The sequence below is a fragment of the Drosophila bipectinata genome, chromosome 2L (assembly GCF_030179905.1).
Source record: "Drosophila bipectinata strain 14024-0381.07 chromosome 2L, DbipHiC1v2, whole genome shotgun sequence".
Lineage (NCBI taxonomy): Eukaryota > Metazoa > Arthropoda > Insecta > Diptera > Drosophilidae > Drosophila > Drosophila bipectinata.
In genome coordinates, this window is record NC_091736.1 from 5981198 (window position 1) to 6003625 (window position 22428).

The following is a 22428-nucleotide window of genomic DNA, read 5'->3' on the forward strand; positions in this document are numbered from 1 at the left end:
TGCCGACTTCGAAAAGTTTTGTGTGTGTTCTGGCAGCAGTACCGATTGTCAAAAGCGAGCATACCAATCAAGGACTACTTTGATTTCCAAAAAAAAAAAGGCAATCAAAACATCAGTTAACGGCAGTCACTCTTACAGGAGCTGCCAACTTGCATATTACGGTAAGTTTTGGCATTTGGTTAGTGTTGTGTAACGTCTGCCTTGGCTAACGGTTTTGTGTTGCGTGTGTGTCCTTGCGAAGGCTGCACGTGTCCTTGAAATGCGTCAAGTGGTTCCTTTGGCTCGCTCTCGTTCTATCGCTCTCCATTCATCTCTTTCATTCTTTTACGCATTTACGTAATCATGGCTAAAAGTTTTTTGTTTTTTGGTGTTTTTCCTTTGAATCTGGACTCGTTTTTCATTTGGTTTTATGACCCTCCCATACCCTCACTCACTCCCACTTCCATTTCCATTACCACCCCGAGAGGTTCTTTCACATTTCCTGCATAAATCCCGATATGAACGAGAGCTTATGCGTTTCCTTTTTAATACCAGCTTATCCCAGCCAAGAAGAGGTCTCCTCCCTTTTTAGTTTTATCGGGAAGGACATCTGCATGAAAGGAAAAGCTATTGCTTTATTTAGTTTCAATGGAGAGCCCGAGATAGGAAATTGATTTATCCAATGGTATGGGTATCTGATTATTTATTATTATGTGATTTTTGGATGGCTACATTTCTGGAAATGGGTCAACTGTTCACTATTCTGATGGGGAAAATGTCTTATTTTTGATGGCAAACGAAAAACGCATTTCGCATCTTCTTGATATTTTCGTGTTCTACTTTTTTATAAACATTTGACAAGTATGCTTCCCCTCAATGGTGAGATATATGTTTTCCAAGAAATACATTAAACATTTCTATTTCTATGAAGCCTAATTCCATTTGTTTGAAAAGTCAACACAAAAAGTGACCTCTTGTCTGAGTTTCAAAACATATACATATTGGCAAGAATTCTTGAGAAACTGGAAGTTCCGATTTTTATGTTCTTGGTTAAGCATTAACATTTTGTTGGAAAAGTTGGTAAGTGGCTTTTATGCGAACTCAACCAAATAATGCTTTTTTTCCTACTGTTTGTTTGTTGAAAAGAATATTGGCTGGGTTCTGGAGCTCTGGTGGCAGTTGATTACTTTTGCTTCATGTACTCACCCAGAAAGTTCTCAAAGGCTTCCCTCAGCCCCAACCCCTCTCAGCTCTTTCAATTATGTCACTTCATCTGTATTCCGTACACCAACAGTCCTCCCTTCCCCCCAACGGCCCAAGTTTATTAATCATTTTCGCCTTTTGTTTATGGCCCTGGCATGGGACTGAAATTTTATATAGGCCAATGAGCTTCACAAACATGTATGGCTTGGTCTTTTGTTGGGAGTTAGTTCACATACTCCAGATCGAGACTCGCAACTCAAACCTCAACATCAATTACAGCATAAATGCTAAGGAATTGCTATAATTTAATTAATTTGCTTTGTCCTGCTGGCAGCGACATAAAAATTAATGATTAATATTCATCAAGTGGTGCTGGCAAGCTCATCGAGCTTAATGAGCCAACTTTAATGCCACAAATCGAACTGTGGGCCATTAAAGCGGGCATTCACTGTTACCCATTGAGGGTACAAATGGGTCTTTTCTCTCCAAACGAGTATGCACTGCCTTATATCAGCTATAGCCACTCTCAATATGGGTCAGCTCTGCGGTGCCGTTTGCTTCTTATCATATCATTAAGTGCACTTGGCGTCTCTCAACCGAAACTATAGCCAACATATGGGGCATACCCCCAAAAACCCGCCCCATAAACAAAACCTTATCAGCATAATATCACTCGGAACCAAAAGGAAATCAATATTTGCGCTCCAAATAATATATATATATGGGAGTATGGGAAGTGAGGAAAAGCCAAAACAACAAAGCAGTTTTCAAACGAGTAGTGGGCGGACATGAAAGTGTTTGCCAGATAACTACTCCCCCACTACCATTACACTAAGTGCATTTTCATTAATGATAAAAAAATGAGATTAAACATCAATGACAACAAGTAATGGCCGGCCATCTGGGTAGATGGACAAATTGGTAGTAATCCATGTGGGATTTTATTAAAGAAAAGTATTTAAATTAAGTGGAAATTGCATTTTTATAAAAGAGCAATACGCTTTGTTTCAATTAATAAAAGGGGAAATATATTTATAGATTTTGTTTATAATTCTCTGTAGATGAGATGTGCAAAATATAAATGAGAAAAATATGTATAATACACCTTTCCTCTTGCCTATTTTAAACTTGATTACTGCATTATAATTAATAGATTTTCAAGATAAATTCGGGTAACAACCTAAGAAACCTTTCCCTAACCTACTTAAGCTCATCCCAATATAAAAACCATTTAATTGTGAGATTCCTGAAGAAAATTCAATTACCCAAGACCGGAAATTTGCCATTACCAGAAGATAATGTCTCAAAAAACCAAAATGAGCCTTGTCACTCAAAGCCCCGATAAAAGTTCACAGTTTGAGTTATGGATGGAAATACAAAAAAAAAAAAAACTCGGTCGGGAAAACTCGAGTGAATTTTCCCAGGGCCCATGGCCGTTTGACTGATTGAGATTAGCTGAAAATTAATGGCAAGCCATCGGTTTTGGGGCTTACAATGAGCCTCGAAACAATTTCGCCAACAAACAAACAGATAAAGCCGGGCTACGATGACTAGCATAAATTATGTAAAACAATTTTCAGTATAGAGGAAAGAGGGAGTTAGTAGGTTGGACTGGCTAAAAAAAAAAAATTCCAAAGCGTGTCAAATGGTAATTGAAAATGGTCAGTGGGAATGAGCCGTCAACGGAGGATGAAAAAACCCAAACAGGATAAAATGGGCGGAAGTGGGCGTGCCCTGTCCCGTCAATTATATTTCATGGAAAATCCATGCGTTGATGCCCGAGGTTGCAGGCCAAAGGTCACGAAAAGGTTGATATCCTATGCAAAATGTTGGTTTAGAACCCCCACTACCCTCTCTTGTATGTGTGTGTGTGTGGTCTTCGATTTTTTTCAAAGCGTCATCTTTGTTTATTTTGTGGCCCCCTCGAATAAGTGTTCTGAATTATGCAGTGACCACCAGTGATAGCACTTGAGTGGAAACCCTCCTCCTCCCCCCATTCCAAGCTAGAAAACTCGTTGGAAAATGAAAATTCTTGGGTCTACTACAGTCTACAAGAGGGGATTGCAATTGAGTTTTATTTTTATTTCTTCAGAGGAAAAATAGTGTTAACAGTTCACGTACACTTTGGCCATTAAAATGGGCATTGAAAACAATCTTTAATTGTTTTGAATCTCAATAATTCTTTCATTCTTTTTCGGGCAATTAAAAATATTTACACTGTAATTGAGATTTAATTTGTTATTTTCATCATTTGGGTATTTAATTAGTTTCGGCTTTATTTTGAATTTCAATTTGGAATTTGGAAATTCATTAATTTATTTAAAACCATTTAACGAGCCATAAACCCATGCCCAGAAAATCGGGTGCTCCATTAGCATTAGATCTCTCTCCATCTCTGTCACCAGTGGTCTAGCTATCTCTTTCCATCTAACAATATATATATTTTTTTTCTTTTATTGTTATATCCCCATAGCTTTGAGCCGCATTTCTTATCAGAGGCATCAAGATTTTCCCATCATTATGTAAGAGGTTAGTGGAGCTATAAAGCCATGCTTTAGTTCCGCCCCTCCCCCCCGGCCCTTAGCCCACTCGGAAAGTTAACGAGCCGGGCCACAATGGGGAATCGGTTTTAGCTAATGAGCGAAGTCGTCGTCGACGCTGACCGCGCAATTTCTTTTGGTTAACTTTGAACCTTGGAACCTTTAGTTTCTTTCTTCTTCTGAGTCTTCTGTATCTTCAGGCTTTTTTTTTCTTTTTTGGCCGCATTTGGTTTATTGTTTATTGGGTTTTCCTTCGCCTTCGTCTTAGTGTTTATTATTGTTTACGTTGGCATTTCATGCGCAATAATGATTTAATATTTGCATTTGTATTAGCTACGTATACGTGGCGTATACGTAATGGTCGTAATGGCCAAGAACAGGAAACACATTGGTGGCCACTATCATGGCTAGGGGATATGGCACTATCCATAATGGCTGGGTCTATTTATTTGACTAAAATATACAAATATTTCTGCCATTGTTTCACAATAGGTCAGTGGCTGTTTTATAGCATTAAGGTGGAATATTTTCATGGATATAGTTTAGGTCCTCCTCTTTCTAGTCTCTACACAGAAGATGGCCCTATTCTTGACATTCCTGGCAATTTACATTGCAACCTGAGGTTGAGTTTCTGTGCCAAAGTTTTTTTTCAGCCAGCTGACAACTGCTTTTGGCTAAAATAGCCTGGGATGGGTTGGCCTGGCCTGTGACGTCTAACAATTTTCCATTTAAACGGCATTGTCTGAGTTGTTTGCATCTCACTCCAGCTGGTCTCCATTGTCAATTATATTTGTCTTTCTCAGGCACTGTGGCGGCTACCTCCGACTCGACTTCTTCCTTCTACTGGATAGACTCCCACTCCCACTCCCTTGTGTGTTTGTTCTGTGCATCTGAGAGATACTGCCAGCATAGCTGCATGTAACTCGTATTCCTCAACTAACCCGCAACATGGCTGTTTTATTTTTTTTTCTTTTTTTTTCCGTTTTTGGTTAATTTACATGACAACACGTTTGGAAAGTCAGTCAACACATTGGAGGACTGAGGGAGATGGAGCTACGAAATAACAAACACTGATGGTTGGGGGGGCATTGTAAAGTAACTTGTAGATACATAGATATATTCGCTTGTAAGTTGCAAGTTAACTAGACTGTTACAATGTCGCAGTTGCCCCAAAGGAGGGACTCTGGCAAGGGCAGCACTAGGGCACTTGCCGGCGTTTTTTGTGTTGCGGTTTTTCCTTCCAGCCTCTGTCTCTCTCATCTGCCGCCAAAAGGCTATCGCTTGACTGCGGTTCTGGGCCACTATCCCCATCTGCTGCATCTCTTCATCTTCTACCCATATTTTCCCTTTGGTTTACTGTTACTGCCAGCCAGCCAGCCAGCCATCCAGCCAGCCACTGCAATCGAAAATTAGCATTCTTATAAATATTTATTCAGGTTTTCCCATCTTCCTTCCATCTAGTGTGTGCTCTGTGTATCTTTGCATCTTTGAACTCGCATTAGCGTCGAGTAGCGAGTGTGGAGAGTGTGTGTGTTTTTTTAATATTTATGAGTTATATCTCTCAAATACTGCCTTCTAATTGCCGCCTCAAGTTGAACGTGTTACACCCCCCTCTTCGAACTCTGATGTCATTTATTTATCGTTTGTAGCTTGTAGTTTGGTGAGATCATGGCGCTCCCAAAAAAACATAAATAAAGAGAAGCCTATAGATCAACGATTTTGTCATGTAATGCGCGGCCAAGCTTCAAGGCTTTCCAGTTTCCCATTTAAGATTCATTGAATCAATCAAACGGCTTACAATCAAGCGTAATATGCGTATTAAACTACAGCCTGACCCAATTAGATATCGTTATCTATTTACAAAGATCTGCCTCTATAACGCCAGGCCTCTGGGCCTCTCTATTACAATACAATTCTACAGATAGAAAAAATTAAATCCGTTCTAGATTTAAGAGGAAATATACATACATATCTGTGGTAATATGAGCAGATTATTATGCTCTTTAATAAACCATTTTTTAAATCATAACAAAAATATTAAGCCTTTTTTTTCGAGTGCACTTTGCACTTGTGTGTGGCAATTTGACAAGTGATATTGAAGCCTCATTAAGACGTATGTCACAGTGGGCGGTGGGTGAGAGGCAGTGGTTGGGCGGTTCAAGTGGGCGGGGCAGTGGGTCGTCTATTTGTTGTTGTTGCTATATTGCGGTTGCGGTTGTGTCAGTCAGCAACGCGCTGAAGTGGCACACGCGTTGATAACAACACCGAACCAGCTCAGAGCTCAGAGGAGCTCCAGAGGGATTCCACTGCAGTGTCGAGCAGAGCTCATTTGAAATGCAATTGAAACCGCCGGAGACAGGCCGGCGAAAGAGACAGCAGCCGTGGCATAGAAAGAGAAAGGGCGGCAGGCCAAGTGACATGAAAGTAGATAGCTGTAAGTGACAGACAGTTGCTGCTGCTGCCTGGCTGCAATAATAATAACGATAGCAGAACAATAAAGGCACTACTACTAGATACTACTAGTTTCTGATAGAGCAGCTGCAACGGAAGTGGATGCTACAGATTTAACAGGTAGATGCTAAATGTAACAAGACTCTAATAATTATAGATGATGGGAAAGAGGTCACATAATGATGATAATAAGAGAGTTTGGTGTTTTCAAAATTCTATCATTACTTTTAGTTTCCAAATCTAATTCCGAAAATCAGGCTAACAAGACTAGGCTTCGAGACAGGCTGTCAAAAGTAACCCTGTTTGACTTTTTCCAACTGTCACTTTCGTGACGAATGTTTCGCATTCGAAATTGTGCAGCCAGCTAGAGGAAAACCTAGAGTGGAAATGAAAAATTCATGAAAAGCACCAAATTGATAATTGAATTTGGCACAGACCTCAGGCTTAGACTGCAGTTTCTGTTGTTGTTGTTGTTTGTTACTTTGGCAGAGGCACAGCAGGCGCCAAGTGGGTCAATGTGAGCTGGGTGACGGTGACAAACAACAAAAAATATAATATATTTGAAAACTATAAGCGAAACAAACGGCACAACAGCAACATAAAAATTGAAGCCAATTAGGAGAAGAAAAAAAATACGTACTAGTGATGCAGAGACGTCAAATAAAGTGCAAAGGGGAGCAAAAAAAAAAAAAGTGGAGGAGGTGTTAGGACCAAGACAATGGGGAAACCCGACCTCTTGAGATTTTTCCCGGTATTATTAGCTGTTATGGCTCCCATTACGGGTCCTAAAATATGTCGAGCTGTCGGCGTGGGCGATAAAGCTTCAGCGAACACCATGATGGGCCACAAATTACATCGAAAGACAACGTCGTCATCAAAAGATATTCGATTTCCAACACTCGACACTCATAAATTTCACTCGAGATGGCTTGGCGCCCAGGATATTGAAGACCATGACCCGCGGCCGAGACACGAAGCCCCCAATTCGTGGATATATCCACAAATCTAAAGTATTGCATGTTCGCACCCATTTCTCCAGTAGTTCCCCTCAGCCTCCTCCTTCCCTTCACCCTCCCCAAAATTTAATATGCCTGGGCATTCGGTTAATTTAACGGCAATAAAAACATCACGCATACGCCCCGCGGTGCCGGCGGATAACGGACAGACGGACGGTGCGGCAGCGGGAGGGGCAATACAACAAATGCCTCCAAATTGTCATCGAACAGAGGGAGAAACTAGGGGGAGTGGGGCGAGGGCTGGAGAAGAGCATGAGTGATTGGGAGCCCGGTGGGCAGGTAAAAGTTCCCTCATTAGTTTCCACGTGATCTGCTTCGACCCGCTTCCCATAAATTTTTTAATAAATTTTATTTTATTGAAGTTTTACAATTTTGATGTAGAATCGATCCCAATTCATTTAAGGTCTACCGTTCAAAGATTGAATGAGAATTGGCCCAGATATGGATATCGGAAGGTGGCATATTTTGGGATCCAAGATTTTTCAAGGTTTTCGAAGGGGTCCCCCAGAAAATTTCAATGAAAATCGAAAAAAAATGAAGTGATAAGATTTTGATGCAGATTTATGGAGAATCTACCCACAAATATTTTAAGATTATCCGTTAAAGGATCGGATAAGAATTGGTCAAGATATGGATATCGGAAGGTGACATATTTTGGTAATCAAGATTTTTCAGTTTTTCGAAGGGACCCCCAGAAAATTTCAATAAAAATCTGAAAAAAATTGTGTCATAAGATTTTGATGCAGATTTATAGAGAATCTACCTACAAATCTTTTAAGGTATTCCGTTTAAGGATCGGATATGAATTGGCCAAGATATATCTTGGATATCGGAAGGTGACATATTTTGGTAATCAAGGTTTTTGAGCTTTTCGAAAGGGTCATCCAGAAAATTTCAATAAAAATCTGAAAAAAATTGAGATGATAAGATTTTGATGCAGATTTATAGAGAATCTACCCACAAATCTTTTGAGGTATTCCTTGCAAGGATCGGATAAGAATTGGCCAAGATATGGAAATCAGAAGGTGACATATTTTGGTAATCAAGATTTTTCAGTTTTTCGAAGAAACCCCCAGAAAATTTATTTTTCAAAGTCAAAATAGTTTGTCCAAAGCTTATCGAAATGTGAGAATACCCTTTGGAAAGGTAAAAATGAAAAATGTGTCGCACTGGTTGTGAAATAGAAAAGGCATTGAAGTAGTCGGACTGGGTGGTGGTGGGGGGTAAATGTGGGCGAGCATCGTGTTGGCCCGTTAGCTTTGAAACACCCACGCTGGCACGATCTTCCAGCCGGCCCTCCCACAGCCCCGCTGGCCTTGCCACGCCATCCTGCCCCAACTGACACCGCGGCAGCTGCAGTCGTGGTATCAAAAGATTAAAGCCCCACAACAGCAACGAAAACAGAAAATATTTCTCATTCCCGAAATGTTTATGTCAAAGCTAAGGCAAAGAAATGGAAACCAAGGCAGAGGCGGTGGTGAAAATGGATCAGTCTGTAGAGGGGGAATTTGTTAATTTCGAGGGAATTTGGATTGCAGATTACATATTTTTTTGGGAAACCGAAATTGGAATGCACTTTAAAGGACAAATATTTCTAGAAATTCTAGGGAATCTATATATTTCTAGGGAATATATTTTTAAGAAAAAAGTATCTCAGTTAAAAGATATTTTAGGAGGAATTTCATATAATAGCCCTCCAGAAATTCTTGTCTAGCTTTGAATTTCCATCCCATTTGTTGAATATCTAGAACTGTTTTTTTCGAAATGTGTTCTGGGGCCATGGCTATCACCATGATCTCGGCATTATAATGAGCTAAGCGAATGCGCAGGCGTATTTTGAGCAGTGACACCAGCTAGAGATTGCTTGGAAAACATACAAAGTTGAAAATTATTTAGCAACAAGCTAGAAGAATGAAAGAAAAGCCAGAAACCGACAAGATGAAATACAGAAACTCAAACAATATTTTTATGTTGTCGCGTGGACGGAAAAAGATAGCTGCTGCTGGCGAAGCTTTTTTTTATTGCTGCTGTTGCTGCCACAATTGATATATGGAAATGTTTTATGAGCGGGACTGCACTTTTGGACTGTCGCCATAGATGTTGACACAAACAAGGGGGGGGAACAAAAAAAAAGCTAGAAACGATTGTAAAAACTTGACTGGAAATTGAAATTAATTTGCTGCCACAAGCTAGAGACAGTGGGAGTGGAAAATTGGGTGGATGGGCGGGATAGGATAGTGCTGCATATTGCATAATTACGAATGACGTAGAACAAACAATCTTTGTCGGCCGTGTGTAATCTTTAGCCAGGGACAGAAACAGAAACAGGATTTTGTCCAATTAAAGCAAACATCAATTTCAGTACTTTGTGTGTGTTTACATATCCGATTCGTACACAGAGCACAATTTGTGTGCCTTTTGCTCTTTAGTTATATGTAACGAACCGTTAAGTTTTGTCATTGAATCGGTCTCTGGTGCCTGGCTATATCCAGATGTGGAAAAACTGGAGCATGCATGCAATCCCCGACGTTTCGATTTGGGCCTCTTTTTGGGCATACAACACGGCTTGGCTTGCAGAGATACATTTGTATCTGTATCTTGTATGTGTATCTACGGGCATGTGTTGTCTATGCATATAGGCAAGGTCATCAGCTTTGGATGGTTGGGCATGTTTTCTTTTTTTTTTTGTTTTCCATGGGTGTGTGTTAATGCCCCGATGGAGCCAATGGAGCATTGCGATTAAAAGTGACTAGCTTTTGTTTGAAAACAATAACTAGCTTGGTTTTTGGTAAATATTTATGTACATTCTCAGGTTCATTTTAGTAAAAAAAATATTTATCTATAAAAGTTAGAGTATTATCCCTCTTCAAGTCACCTTTTTGATGGGGATTTTTTGGGTATTTGCTGACTGCCGCTCAAATGTCACTCGGCATCCTGTCGTCGAGTGATACTTCAGCGACTGAGCCCATTGACTTGCCACTTTGAATAGCACTTGACTAATCCCCTCACCTTCTTCTGCTCTCTCTTCATTTCAGCTTGTGCGTTTCGTTCTTTTCCACGCTTGTGACCCCGTAGCCCACGCCCACATTTGTGGCGTGTGCAATCAGAAGCCGCCAAGACGACTTACTCGATAATGAAGATGAGCTCGCCCAGGATTGTGCAGCAGAAACGGACCAGCAAGTCCTCCAATTCGTCGCGGGTATCGATGACCACCTCGACGGCGGAGGAGAATCTGTTGGAGTCGAAGCTCTTTAGCTGGATGCGGCTCTTCCGCTTCGCTTCCCTACTTTGTCGCGCCGAATAATGGAGATAGTTTTTAAGATCCGCACCCGAAAGATCCTTCCCAAAAAAAAATGTTAGAAGCAACGCATATAACAGATACTCGAACTAGTTGCCGCTTTTCAGTCAAGTTTTCCTATATATAAATAAAAAAAAAAAAAAACACCAACAGAAGAAACACCAACAAACAATTGTCACCTTATCTTTTCCAGCAATGTAGCGTTTAAGTATTAAACAATGATTAAACATAAAATATCCAACCACATGAAATACAATGTTAAGTTTAAGCTGAAAAACACAAGAAACATCATGGTTTAGTTTAAGCTTCTTCGTTTGAGAAATTGAGAAATGATTAATTCAGTTAACTCTTCACAATTAAGTCAATTTTTAGTGTAAATTCCGTGTGTGGGGTTCATGGATTCCCCCAGCGGAGTTTCTCGCGCCTTTCGTACCTTTTGTATTGTAATAAGTGAAAAAAAAATGAGAAATATGAGAAAAATGTATTAAAAATTGCAAAATACAAGCAAATAAATATTATATCATAATACAGTACAGTTTTTTGCGTTTATTCGGGTTTATTATTAGAGCTTAAGTTTCGAGGAACAGCCAACAAAACACATAGTATATTTTTGTAATTTAACAACACTGTTTTTGCGTGTCACAAACAAAACAAGAGAAACGTTTATGCAAGGCTATTAAATAGATAAATATATTAACTAAAAGATGCAAGCAAATGCAATACTAACAATAATAATACCATGTATACATGTAGAGGAATATATTTACACATCCAACTCGAATCGGAGTCTATGCAAATGCGCTTAACCAACACTGAAACACACTGGGATGCCAAACACACATCCATTCACAATAGTTATTCAAGCCCAGCAATATGAAAAGTGCATTTATCCCAAAGAAGTTGCCAATCGACTATAATTGCTGTTAAAACAATGAAACACACAAAAACCAACAGAAAGCAATAGTTGAAATGTCTCTTAAATTCTGTACCAAAAACTTGGAAAATTTCATAACCTATAATGGACAATTACAACATAACAAAAACAACTAAACCAAGACAAAGATTTATCAGAAATTTTCATAATTCAATTTTAATTATTAATTAGTTAGTAAGCCAGAATGCAATCCTGCATCATGAACATAACGGTAATAACAGTAATGCCAAACCAATGAGAAATGTCTACTAGAACCTAGCAATACAACTACAGCAGAAAAAAATGTTGAGAAAAATGCAATAAATCGATATCGATCAATAAATAAAGTCTTTAAGCTGTTGAGTGTTCAATACAAATAAAATATTCGACAAGTCGTTTTAACTTTTTTCTTATTTCAGATGAGAATGATGGCACTAAAAATTGTATGCCTAAAAAGTGGACTATTTTGATTTTTTGAGAAGAACGTTCAGAGCTCATTTTGACTATTGACTGAGTCGTGTTTCGTACATGGTATTCCTTTTCCAAACCCGATTAGAAAATGCTTAAATATTCAGTAGAATGTGTCTCAAATGTTCACATTTAAGCCACTACAAGGTCTACAAGCTTCTTGGTATACATTTATTTCAGAAAAATGGTCATAACTTGACTTCTAATTACCTGATCAAAGAATGTTATACCTTGCCGATCTAAGATCTTTAAGTAGAACAATCCTACATCAAAACCTGGGAATCTAAAATCTGATCCGATTTTTGAAAATTTTCAGAGGGGTAACATCGTGATTTTGACCAAAAATGGACCAAAACTTTTATTTCCACATTTTTATCATATTTTAATACAGTTTTGTGGCAATTGGATTCCTGATTCGTAAATGGCATTTCTTTTGGAAATCGGATTCGAAATGATTCAAATATTGACTAAAATGTGTGTTAAAAGTTGGCATTTTAAACTCCCATCTAAACTTGGCTAAGAAGGTTCCCCGCATCTATCTATTCCAGGTAAATTGCTATCTAGGCTTATAATTATTCTATCGATGAATTTTATAGCTTCCAGATCTTAGCTCTACTAACAAATTTTATTTCTATATCGTGGGTTTTTAATAAAATTTTGTAATTTAGCGCCAGAAGTCATTTAACCGATTAGAGTTGCCAACTATCGTTCGAAAGGCGTTGCCAGGCCAAACTTCGATAGACCAGCTGATTCCAAGTGCGACCGCATATGCTTGTATCGGAAACCCCCCAGATAATTCCATAGTGCCATAAGCCCCAAGACAATCCATAGAAGTCTCAAAAAGTCCATGTTTTTTTCATACAAAACCTCAACCCGAAGAGTCGGAATTGACTTTACCGAATTGTGCTCGATTTACTTGGCGCCGTGCGCATTAACGTTTATGCTACCTTAAGATAAGACTTATCAGTGATTTCTGCTGCAGTTGCATAACTGGTCATTGCCGAAAAAAAAAAAAAAATTGGCTGCACCAAAATAAAAACAACAACAACAAGGACGAAGGTTCTCCTGGGGAAATAATACAAAACAAGTTATAAGTAGAAAAAAAAAAGAAAAGGAGGAGTGTGTAAGCGATTGCAGTTAGCGGGTTAAGAACCCCAAAGCTTTGGGGCCCGCCTTCCGCCCTCCACGCCCCTAGTCCGCCACCCACGCGCTTTTATTTCGCGACGTGCCTTAAAAAAAAATCGCGTTTTCCAAGTGCGCGATAATTACGCAAAGCTATTTCAATAATCCCCAAAAACGCGAAGAGTGTGCACGACAGAGAGAGTGATAAACAGAAGCAGAAGAAGATGGCCCAAAACACAGCAGATACTTTCATCCATCTGATTGCCGGCGGGTAAGTGGAATCTATTAGTTTTCTATTACTTTGTTGTTGTTGTTGGACTCTCCCGGTTTCTAGCCAGTATTGCGTCTTATCGCAGGTCAGGCTAGTCAACCGAAACCGGTTTCTCTTGGAATTGTAGTTTAATTCCCGCCCGGGAACGTCGCAATTGCGATTAGATTTAGTTCGAATCCATTGAGATCGTAAGGGGAATGTGAATTGAATACTTTTGGCGCCATTGCCAAAAAGGAAATAAAGGCCAAAAACTGGGAGATACAAACACTATGAGGTAGTCGAAGATTAAACATCCTATATACTAAAAAGTTTATATTAAGATTTGCGAAGGAAAACCCTAAAAATCTTGAAAATTTGATGACGAAATAGTTTAGAAATTTCATGAAAAAAGTAAGTTTTATAAACCTTTTTTTTTAGTCACCTAATAATACCCTTTAGAGACCAAGAACGACATTTTTATGGTCGACATGCTCCGTTCACGTGTTTTATTTTTACGGGAACGACACAGCTGGCGAAATCACTGGCCAGATAAGCCAAATATTTGACGTAAAACCAATAAAAAGTGATAGAAAAACATGCAACAAACAAACAATTATAAATAAACAAAACAATCAGTAGGTCTCTTTACCAAAAATGCCCCCTCATTTTTGTCATAATTCTCGGTTTACTTTTTTCTGATTTCATTTCCCCAAAAGCAATGTCCAATTTCATTAAAAACGACAAGCTTCAAACGAGAAGCTTCAATTGCATTGTTGTTCAGTTCAGTTCAGTCTGTTATTATTATTTTTATTGTTGCTTTTATGGTGGCTATTTTTAGACTTGTCGCATCTGAATTTATTTTTGTTTTTACGAGTACCCTACGCACATACTTTGGGGGATATTGGTTAGGTATTTAATATGTAGAGATAGTAATAGAGATTAATTAATTGGGAAATATGATTGTGTTTTGAAGATAAAATAATATGTTTTCAATATTTTACTAATAATATTTAGTAATTATTTACATATAATGCTGAGATTAGGTTTGTAATAATCATAAAATCGTTTAAGTTCTCATAATTAGTTCAAATATTCATATTTTTTATAATATTTTACAAAAATTAAGGTATTATGCGCATTTTAAATACTTCATAAGAGCATAAACCTGTTTTTTTAATATTTTTTGTTTGTTTATTGAAGCGGGAAGTGAGGTAAAGCCAGGTGAAACACACACATGAGGAGTTCAGCTTTTAAGTTATTGTTTTTGTTCCGGAGTCGAGCTGGTCATTCGGGAAATGTATGCAAATGCGGCGGAGGAGGGCTTGAAAAATAGAGGGCCTGTTTTTTGTATCTTGAAGGTGTATTTTTAGCTGATACTTGTTTAATTTTACACCCAATGTTAAATGAGTTTTTCCTTCACAAAAGGTGAAAAATGAGAAGTGCTAGAGAGATCCACTAATCCAACTAGTTCCTAGACTTTTATTAAATTTTTGCCTTGACAGTGGCCTTTAATCAGACTTACCCCCCCTCTATTATTTGCTTCTGAAGTCAATTTTTGATCCCCAGTGGAACCTCTGAATGGTCGTACAATTTGCCGGCCGGCAGCTTAAAGCCACTTATCAACAATAACAAAAAAAATGAAACATAAAAAAAACAACAACCTCTACAAATGTACAATAGTATGGGTTTCAATGTGAACAAATTGTCGTAAGACTTCTTTCCACTATATAGATGTATATCCCCTATATCTTTTGTGGACTTTGTTTACACACACAAATGTCTGTAAATACTATAATATATATATACTTTAAGTAGAGAAACAGTAGAAGGGAATGGAATTCACGTTGCAGCAAGAGACGCCTTAATCCTCGCCCCCTTAGTTGGTTGTAACCGCAACTCGTGTTGGGGACACGTTGTTGCAATGAAAACAGAAACAAAAACAAAAACAAAAACAAAAGCAACCTTGCCTGCTACACACATTGTTAATTGTTATCTCTATAAATAAGCCAGCAAGCAAACAATTAAACGACTTGTGCATCCATCTAATCAAGCATCAAAAGCCACTAAAGGCGACTAAGTCTTACATAAGCAGACAATATCAAGATTGCAATATGGGTCAGAAATATAAAAAAGATTCTTAAATATTATAATAACTAATATTTTTAACAAAGACAAGGTAACTAGCTCCGAACCTTTGATTAAAAAACAGTTCCATATAGCTATCTTGACAAGCTAAAATAAATTATAGACTTTATAGCCCTAAAGACCATTTATAAATTAAATCTTAAATAGTCCTGATATAGAAAATTGTATAAAATCTTATGTAAAATATCTCTAACAATCAGCTATTAGCAACAATTGTGAAATTTGTTCCGACAGTTTAGGAATTTATTCTCACAAGAGTTTATTTTGTCTGATTTGGCAAAATATATATTATTGTACACTTGTCTCTCTATATCCCCAACCAATAGTTAATACTATATACTTGTCTAGAAAGAAATCTAAATTGAGCTTGGCAAGCGATTTGAATTTTGTTTTGGTTTTTCTTACCAGACAACAACACACAGTCCCCCCCTCCTACCAGCTCCCAGCCAGGCAAATAAACTTTTTCTGGCACACTGACTCAGTTGAAGGCGAACGAATGCAACAAACAACATTGTGGTGGTATTCGAGGGGAAAGGGGCAGGAGGGGTCTTACCAAAACAAACAATGTCAGTTGTAAATAAGCTCTTTGCTATTTCATTTATTTTTTTAAAAAAGCTTTAGATTTTTATAAAATTTCATAACCAGTAATTTTCCATCAGCTGGGTTTTGTTTTGGTTTTGACCTGGTCAAAACAAGCTACATATGTTCTCTCTGTTTTGGGCCTTTTTTCGTTGTCATGTCTCTTCTCACGTACGCATATTTTTGGTAGAAAATATATCTAGATACATTTGTATCTCAAGGAAATCCTCTAAAAAGCAAGGTGCTTCCAGGTTTAGAAAGAATATTATTTTCTTCTATGTTACATATTTAAAAGTATGTATGTCAAGGGCTTTTGTCTATATTTCTACTCTTGATCGAGACACAAATTTTATTAAAATAATATCTATATAATATATATGCTTATAGAAAAAGATGGGAAATTAATAAAAGTCTCGTGCCAAGTTTATTTTAAATGCCAATTAAAAAGACTCAGCTTTGTTGTAGGTTAAAAGCCATCACATTAAAATTTAAATACTAAGAAAATAGTTAAAATAATCTCTTATTTTTCACTAAAAGTACAAGGGAACTTGTACTTTCTTTGACCTACAAACAAAAATCGTGAAATTTTCCATCGATTTGGCAATCGAAAATAGAAACAAAATACAAACCGCATTGATAAGCGTCAATGTTAGTCTGCGAAACGCAAAAAGCATTGAAATATGCGTATTTTTTCTGTGTTTTAAGATAAGCCAGCCAGGTCTGGAAAGAGGCCCCCGCCAAGACTACTTTATCAACTTTATATATTGGGGGGCCTAAGAGGTATACCGAGGAAAGTCATTTCCAAGCAGCTGGACAAAAGTCACCCCAAACGTGGGGATGACGCACCGGTAATTGAAATTATCACAAGAAACATGTGAAGGTTACGGTTACGATTACGCGAATTGTTCTTCTTTTTCGAACAAAAAAAATAATGTCTGCTGGGCTCCAAAATTTCCACTCTTATCGCGGAGGGGGGCCAAGCGCGTGTATTTTGTACACAAATGTCAAAGAACAGATAAATCGCACATTAACCGGTTAAATATGGCACGATTTTTGCACATGTGCCACCCCAAAAGGCCATCGATCTATTGGTGCATCTGTAATATATATAATCTATATACAAAGATGTGAAATTCTTCAAAAATTTATAACATATTTGTGGGGTAAACATGGCTGTTTTGATTGTCAAAACAATTATTTATTAAAAGGAAATTGATATTACGATTTACGTGGAGAGATGACTAGACTGATTTTTTATAAAAATTCATACAAAGTATCATTGATAATATTTGGGAAGCTGTGAGAAGCATGACTTGCTTTTGTGGATTTGTAAGGCAATCTCTAATAGGTTTGTAAACCCATTATAGCCAAGTCATTAAACCATTCCAATGAAATCATACTTATCCTTGTATTGTTTGTCCAACTGTCTGGCTAAATTGCGTTTTTGTCATCGGCCGACAGTTTGCTTTATTTTCGCGTGATGTCCCAGCCAGATGCTAATTGAAATTCAATAGACGAGTTTCCCGTTAATACATTGATTAATCACAATTAATTGGTGTTTGGCCAGAGAGTTGGATAGGAGCCTCGAATATGTGTCAAGCATATGGTGGCGTGTTTTCACCGGTTCCAGATCAATTATGTCAGTCAGTGTAGAATACCAGATTCGAGCTATAGATGTACTATAGTTTAATGGACGTGGCCTGCTGATAGCCGGGAATTATTAGCTGATAAGCTAATCCGGTCCCGGCCACTGCAATTCATCGGCCGACTGGGCCGGCCATCAAAGGTTATCGGTAGTAGGAGCCGGGTCGATCCATAACCAGTTGCCACCGGTTCGTCATACTTAACATCAGGGGGATTTTGTGAAATTCCCTCGGTTCTAGATTCTATAACCAAAAAGGCGGCGTGGCTGTTCGTGACTGTCCCCAGAAGTCGGTGTCCTTTTTTCGGTTCCATCGATCAAACTTTTTGCCATTGTGTTTCTTTGTCATTTCCACAGACTTTTCGCCTTTTCCGGGTTTTGTTCTTTGTTACATAACTCTTCCCCATTGGCTGGGTTTATTGCCCACCGGATTATTATAATTTAATTTCATTATTTCCAGTTGCCAACCGCCAATTTACAAGTTGGCGATCACGAGTCCCTGGGCTTCGTTGAAATTTATTTGCTAGATAACAACAAGTTGGCGTGTTTGTTGATATTGATAGAAGTAATCAGTGTTGGTTCTTTTTTTCTGTTTCATTTTGGGAAAGGTCGTGTATAATTAATTTCTATTTTTTTCGGAAGGTGTAAACAAATGTTATAATCTTGATTATCGGAAACTTTAAAGTCAAGGCTGAGGACTTGAACTCTTTGTTAAGCAAAGAATATCCAATAGATAATATTCTACATATATTCAAAACATGTTTCACAATTCAGTAAACAATTATCTGACCTTGTTTCACATGCACTTGGCATGTGCAATGAATCGAAAAATAGAAAATTTTCTATAATTTGCATGAACTACTTAATGGGCAGGGCTTCCTTCTCCTTCTCCTGGTGTTTGATTTCCCAAACCACAATGCCAGCCAATCAAAAAAGACCCACACTTTCTGCTATTGATTTTGTAATGGAATTGGGACTTTGTATACTTAACATCATTCTAGTCGGATATACTAAGTGGGAGAGAATATTTTTAGTCAAGGCATTGGCGCAAATGGAAGAAATATGATTTTGGGAAATGGATATTTTTGTGAGTCGATTGCCAAATGTTATTTATTTTTATGATAATTGAACAAGGGTCTTAAAATATTATATAACTAGAAATTCTGAAAACTATTTTTAGAAAACCACTTTAAAAACATTACTCATTCTGATTTATTTATTTCCTTTATTTTTACGATTTCCAGATCCGCTGGCACAGTTGGCGCCGTGGTCACATGCCCCCTGGAGGTGGTTAAGACGCGTCTGCAGAGCTCCACGGCCTTTATGACGCCGGCACGGCTGGTGGAGAACGCCGGCGGACCGGCGAACGGCGGCCAATCGGAGCTGCTGCGGCCGGAACAACGACGTAAGCTAAGCACAACGATATTACGTAACAGATCACAGCCACAGGTGATTGGGGGTGTGCGTAGGGTAGTACCAAATTCTTTTTTTACCTATTCTCATGCCTATACTCATGCCCATTATATCGCCAAAGCCATCCTAACTAGCTCTAATCCCTAAGACATCTACTCAGTAACTTCAATACCTCCATCTTCATTAATATCACCTATGTTTTAATAGCTTAATTAATTAAATCTTTATTAAATCTTGCAGATAATGGCCATTTCACATTGCGGCATCTCCTCGACAACACCCAAATCCATGAGCATCATCCAATGTCTGAGGTAGAATGGAATTATTTAAATTTAAAACTAAGAAACTAATTATATTTTATAATTCTTAGACATATTGTTCAGAACGAGGGTCCCCGCGCTCTCTTCAAAGGTCTGGGACCGAATCTCGTGGGCGTGGCCCCCTCCCGTGCCATCTACTTCTGCACCTACTCGCAGACCAAGAACACGCTCAACAGTTTGGGGTAAAGTCTACTTGAATCTTAATATTTCCAATTTCAAATATTGATTTTTGTTTAATGTCCAGCTTTGTTGAACGTGACTCGCCATTGGTTCACATCATGAGCGCAGCCAGTGCTGGATTTGTCTCCTCGACGGCCACGAATCCCATTTGGTTTGTCAAGACGCGAATGCAGCTCGACTACAACTCCAAGGTCCAGATGACGGTGAGGCAGTGCATCGAGCGGGTCTATGCCCAGGGCGGTGTGGCGGCTTTCTACAAGGGAATCACGGCCAGTTATTTTGGCATCTGCGAGACTATGGTTCATTTTGTTATCTACGAGTTTATTAAATCGAAATTGGTAAGCATTAAGATTGGTCTTAAATCTTAAGTTTTTTGATTAAAAAATGTAATTCCAGTTGGAGCAGCGAAATCAGCGGCATACAGACACTAAAGGTTCCCGCGACTTCCTCGAGTTCATGATGGCCGGCGCCGTCTCCAAGACGATTGCCTCCTGCATCGCGTATCCCCACGAGGTGGCACGTACTCGCCTGCGGGAGGAGGGCAACAAATACAACTCCTTCTGGCAAACCCTGCACACTGTTTGGAAAGAGGAGGGCCGGGCAGGACTGTATAGGTATGTGGGATTTAAAATATAAGATAGTAGATAGTAGATAATGTGGTTCCCATTTTTTATGGAAATCCCATATTGTTGAGGTCTATAAGTATTCACCTTTTAATGGCTTTGATTCAAAGGGAATCCCATTTGAAAAACATGAATCTGATTAGTAAGAGCACCATATTTTAAAGGCGTTTTGTATTTATAGAAAATGTCTATATTTTGAGAATATATTCCCAGACTGTCGCTTAAAAAAAAACAAACATTTTTTGCCAATACGGATGCTCTGCAAAAAGTGCCAATTCTTATATATATTTTTTTGCTATTTTATTTGCTAATGAATTATCATAATGCGCCACCCACGAATTCGGTCGACGGGCGTGAAATCTATTTAAACTCATTCTTTTTTGCGTCGCAATTTTTTTTTTATGTGTATGTTTGTTTACCTTAATTTGATTATCACTGGGGCTATTTATACTATAATTACTGCTATTTGCGTAGTAACTCAACTCTGTTTTTTATTGTTTTCCTTTACAGAGGCTTGGCCACACAGCTGGTGCGACAGATTCCCAACACGGCGATCATGATGGCCACCTACGAAGCGGTTGTCTATGTCCTCACCCGGCGATTCAACAACAAGTCCAATGAGTTCTACGATTTTTAAAGAATCCATCTGGATGTCTGGGGACGATTAGTTAACACACTTACATACATATACTTACTATGAGGAGAAACCCAATCTGTGCATATGTAGACGCGACTGCTGCAACCTATCTGTAATTGTAATCCTTTTTCTAGACGATCGACACCAACGAGCGCAAATCTTAGTTAACTAGCTTCTAAGTCACACCAAAAAAAAAAAAACAAGAAACGAACTCGATAGACTTGAGACGTTAAACGTTGAACGTTGGCCAACGAAGCAAACACGCACCACGATCGGATATAACCACCTCAAAAATCCAAAATCCAAGCTAAAAAATATATGCTATATAGCTATATAGAAGACCGATTCGCAGTAGCTACTGTCCAGGGGAGGCAACGAGGAAAAGTTTTATTCGATGGATTCGCTGAAAAACGTTATCAAAATTTGAAAAGGCTGCTATTTAGTTAAAGATACAATTATATGTGAATGTATAAACGTGGTTGATATTTTGATATAGTTATGTAAATAGAATTCGATTCGCTCAGAGTGTATTGTAAATAGATGAGATGAAATGGCTCCCTTTAGTTTTGTTAGTTGGTAAGCACAAAATGTTGAATCGGCCGCAGTTGCCAATAGAAGCCGCTAAATTATATATATAAAATAATACTAATATAAATAGTACCAACCGATCCGAGCTGCACTGCGCCGATCCGTATACGTAATTGTACACCGTTTCCGTTAAGTTTCCTCAAATGCGATATACATTTTAGTTACCATTACTTCTACCACATACTGATAACTATTATTATTATTATTATTATTATTGCTGTTTATTTAGTTCTTTAGTTAACTAGTTAGTGAGCACCACTATAAGTTATAGTGCCCCCAAAACGTATTTCATTGATAACGAGCAAAGAAACAAGAAAACTACTGTGAATAATTGATTGCAATCTGATTTAATGGTGAAATCAATAAATACAACAATTTTGTTTAAAAATAATCCAAGTCTTTATTGCTTAATGCCCCAAGTGCCGGAGTGGGTCGTGAATAAACGCATTATCTTATCAGCTGGAAAGTCTGCAGACCCTCGAACATAGTTCAACTTTCAATCGCAGACTGTCGCTAATAAAAGCTGTCCCAGGTTAATAAACTTCTTAGGATAACTGATATAAGATGATTTATTAATAGCTCATAAACAGAAGGCCAGAACAGAGAGGAATATATTAGCCAACAATTATTATAGTCGACCGATCTTTATGAAAATGGGGTTTTCCCCTATAGGGCCCACAGTGATGGGTATATCTTCCCCAATTCTCATCCGATTCTCAAGCGGAGTATCTTAATCGATTTCTAGATCGATTCTCCACCATTCTGCATAAAAATCCCGAGACAAAATATTTTTTAGATTTTTTGTCCATTTTTCCTGATGGGTTCCCTTGAAAATGGTGTATTCCCCTATAGGGCCCACAGTGATGGGTATATCTTCCCCAATTCTCATCCGATTCTCAAGCGGAGTATCTTAATCGATTTCTAGATCCATTCTCCACCATTCTGCATCAAAATCCTGAGACAAAATATTTTTTAGATTTTTTGTCCATTTTTCCTGATGGGATCCCCTGAAAATGGGGTTTTCCCCTATAGGGCCCACAGTGATGGCTATAACTTCCCCA

The 22428-nt window shown here is 38.3% G+C and overlaps 2 protein-coding genes across 5 annotated transcripts; both read left to right on the forward strand.

The window, feature by feature from the left end:
• The first annotated feature begins 35 nt into the window (after nucleotides 1-35).
• LOC108119969 (uncharacterized) lies at nucleotides 36-11784 on the forward strand. 2 transcript variants are annotated; one of them, XM_017233428.3, is made up of 2 exons: nucleotides 36-161; nucleotides 10225-11784. In XM_017233428.3, the coding sequence occupies exon 2, from the start codon at nucleotides 10323-10325 to the stop codon at nucleotides 10491-10493; it is 171 nt and encodes a 56-aa protein (XP_017088917.1). In that variant the 5' UTR covers nucleotides 36-161; nucleotides 10225-10322; the 3' UTR covers nucleotides 10494-11784. The 2 variants fall into 2 exon arrangements, with proteins under 2 accessions (XP_017088917.1, XP_070133264.1); XM_070277163.1 differs by lacking the exon at nucleotides 36-161 and adding an exon at nucleotides 1041-1059.
• Nucleotides 11785-12666: 882 nt separating this feature from the next.
• Rim2 (replication in mitochondria 2) lies at nucleotides 12667-21758 on the forward strand. 3 transcript variants are annotated; one of them, XM_017233425.3, is made up of 7 exons: nucleotides 12667-13261; nucleotides 18851-19076; nucleotides 19260-19330; nucleotides 19390-19521; nucleotides 19584-19857; nucleotides 19916-20133; nucleotides 20653-21758. In XM_017233425.3, exons 1-7 carry the CDS (start codon nucleotides 13215-13217, stop codon nucleotides 20777-20779), a joined length of 1095 nt encoding a protein of 364 aa, XP_017088914.1. In that variant the 5' UTR covers nucleotides 12667-13214; the 3' UTR covers nucleotides 20780-21758. The 3 variants fall into 3 exon arrangements, with proteins under 3 accessions (XP_017088914.1, XP_017088915.1, XP_017088916.1); XM_017233426.3 differs by having other exon boundaries at nucleotides 18851-19055; XM_017233427.3 differs by lacking the exon at nucleotides 12667-13261 and having other exon boundaries at nucleotides 18870-19011.
• Nucleotides 21759-22428: the final 670 nt, after the last annotated feature.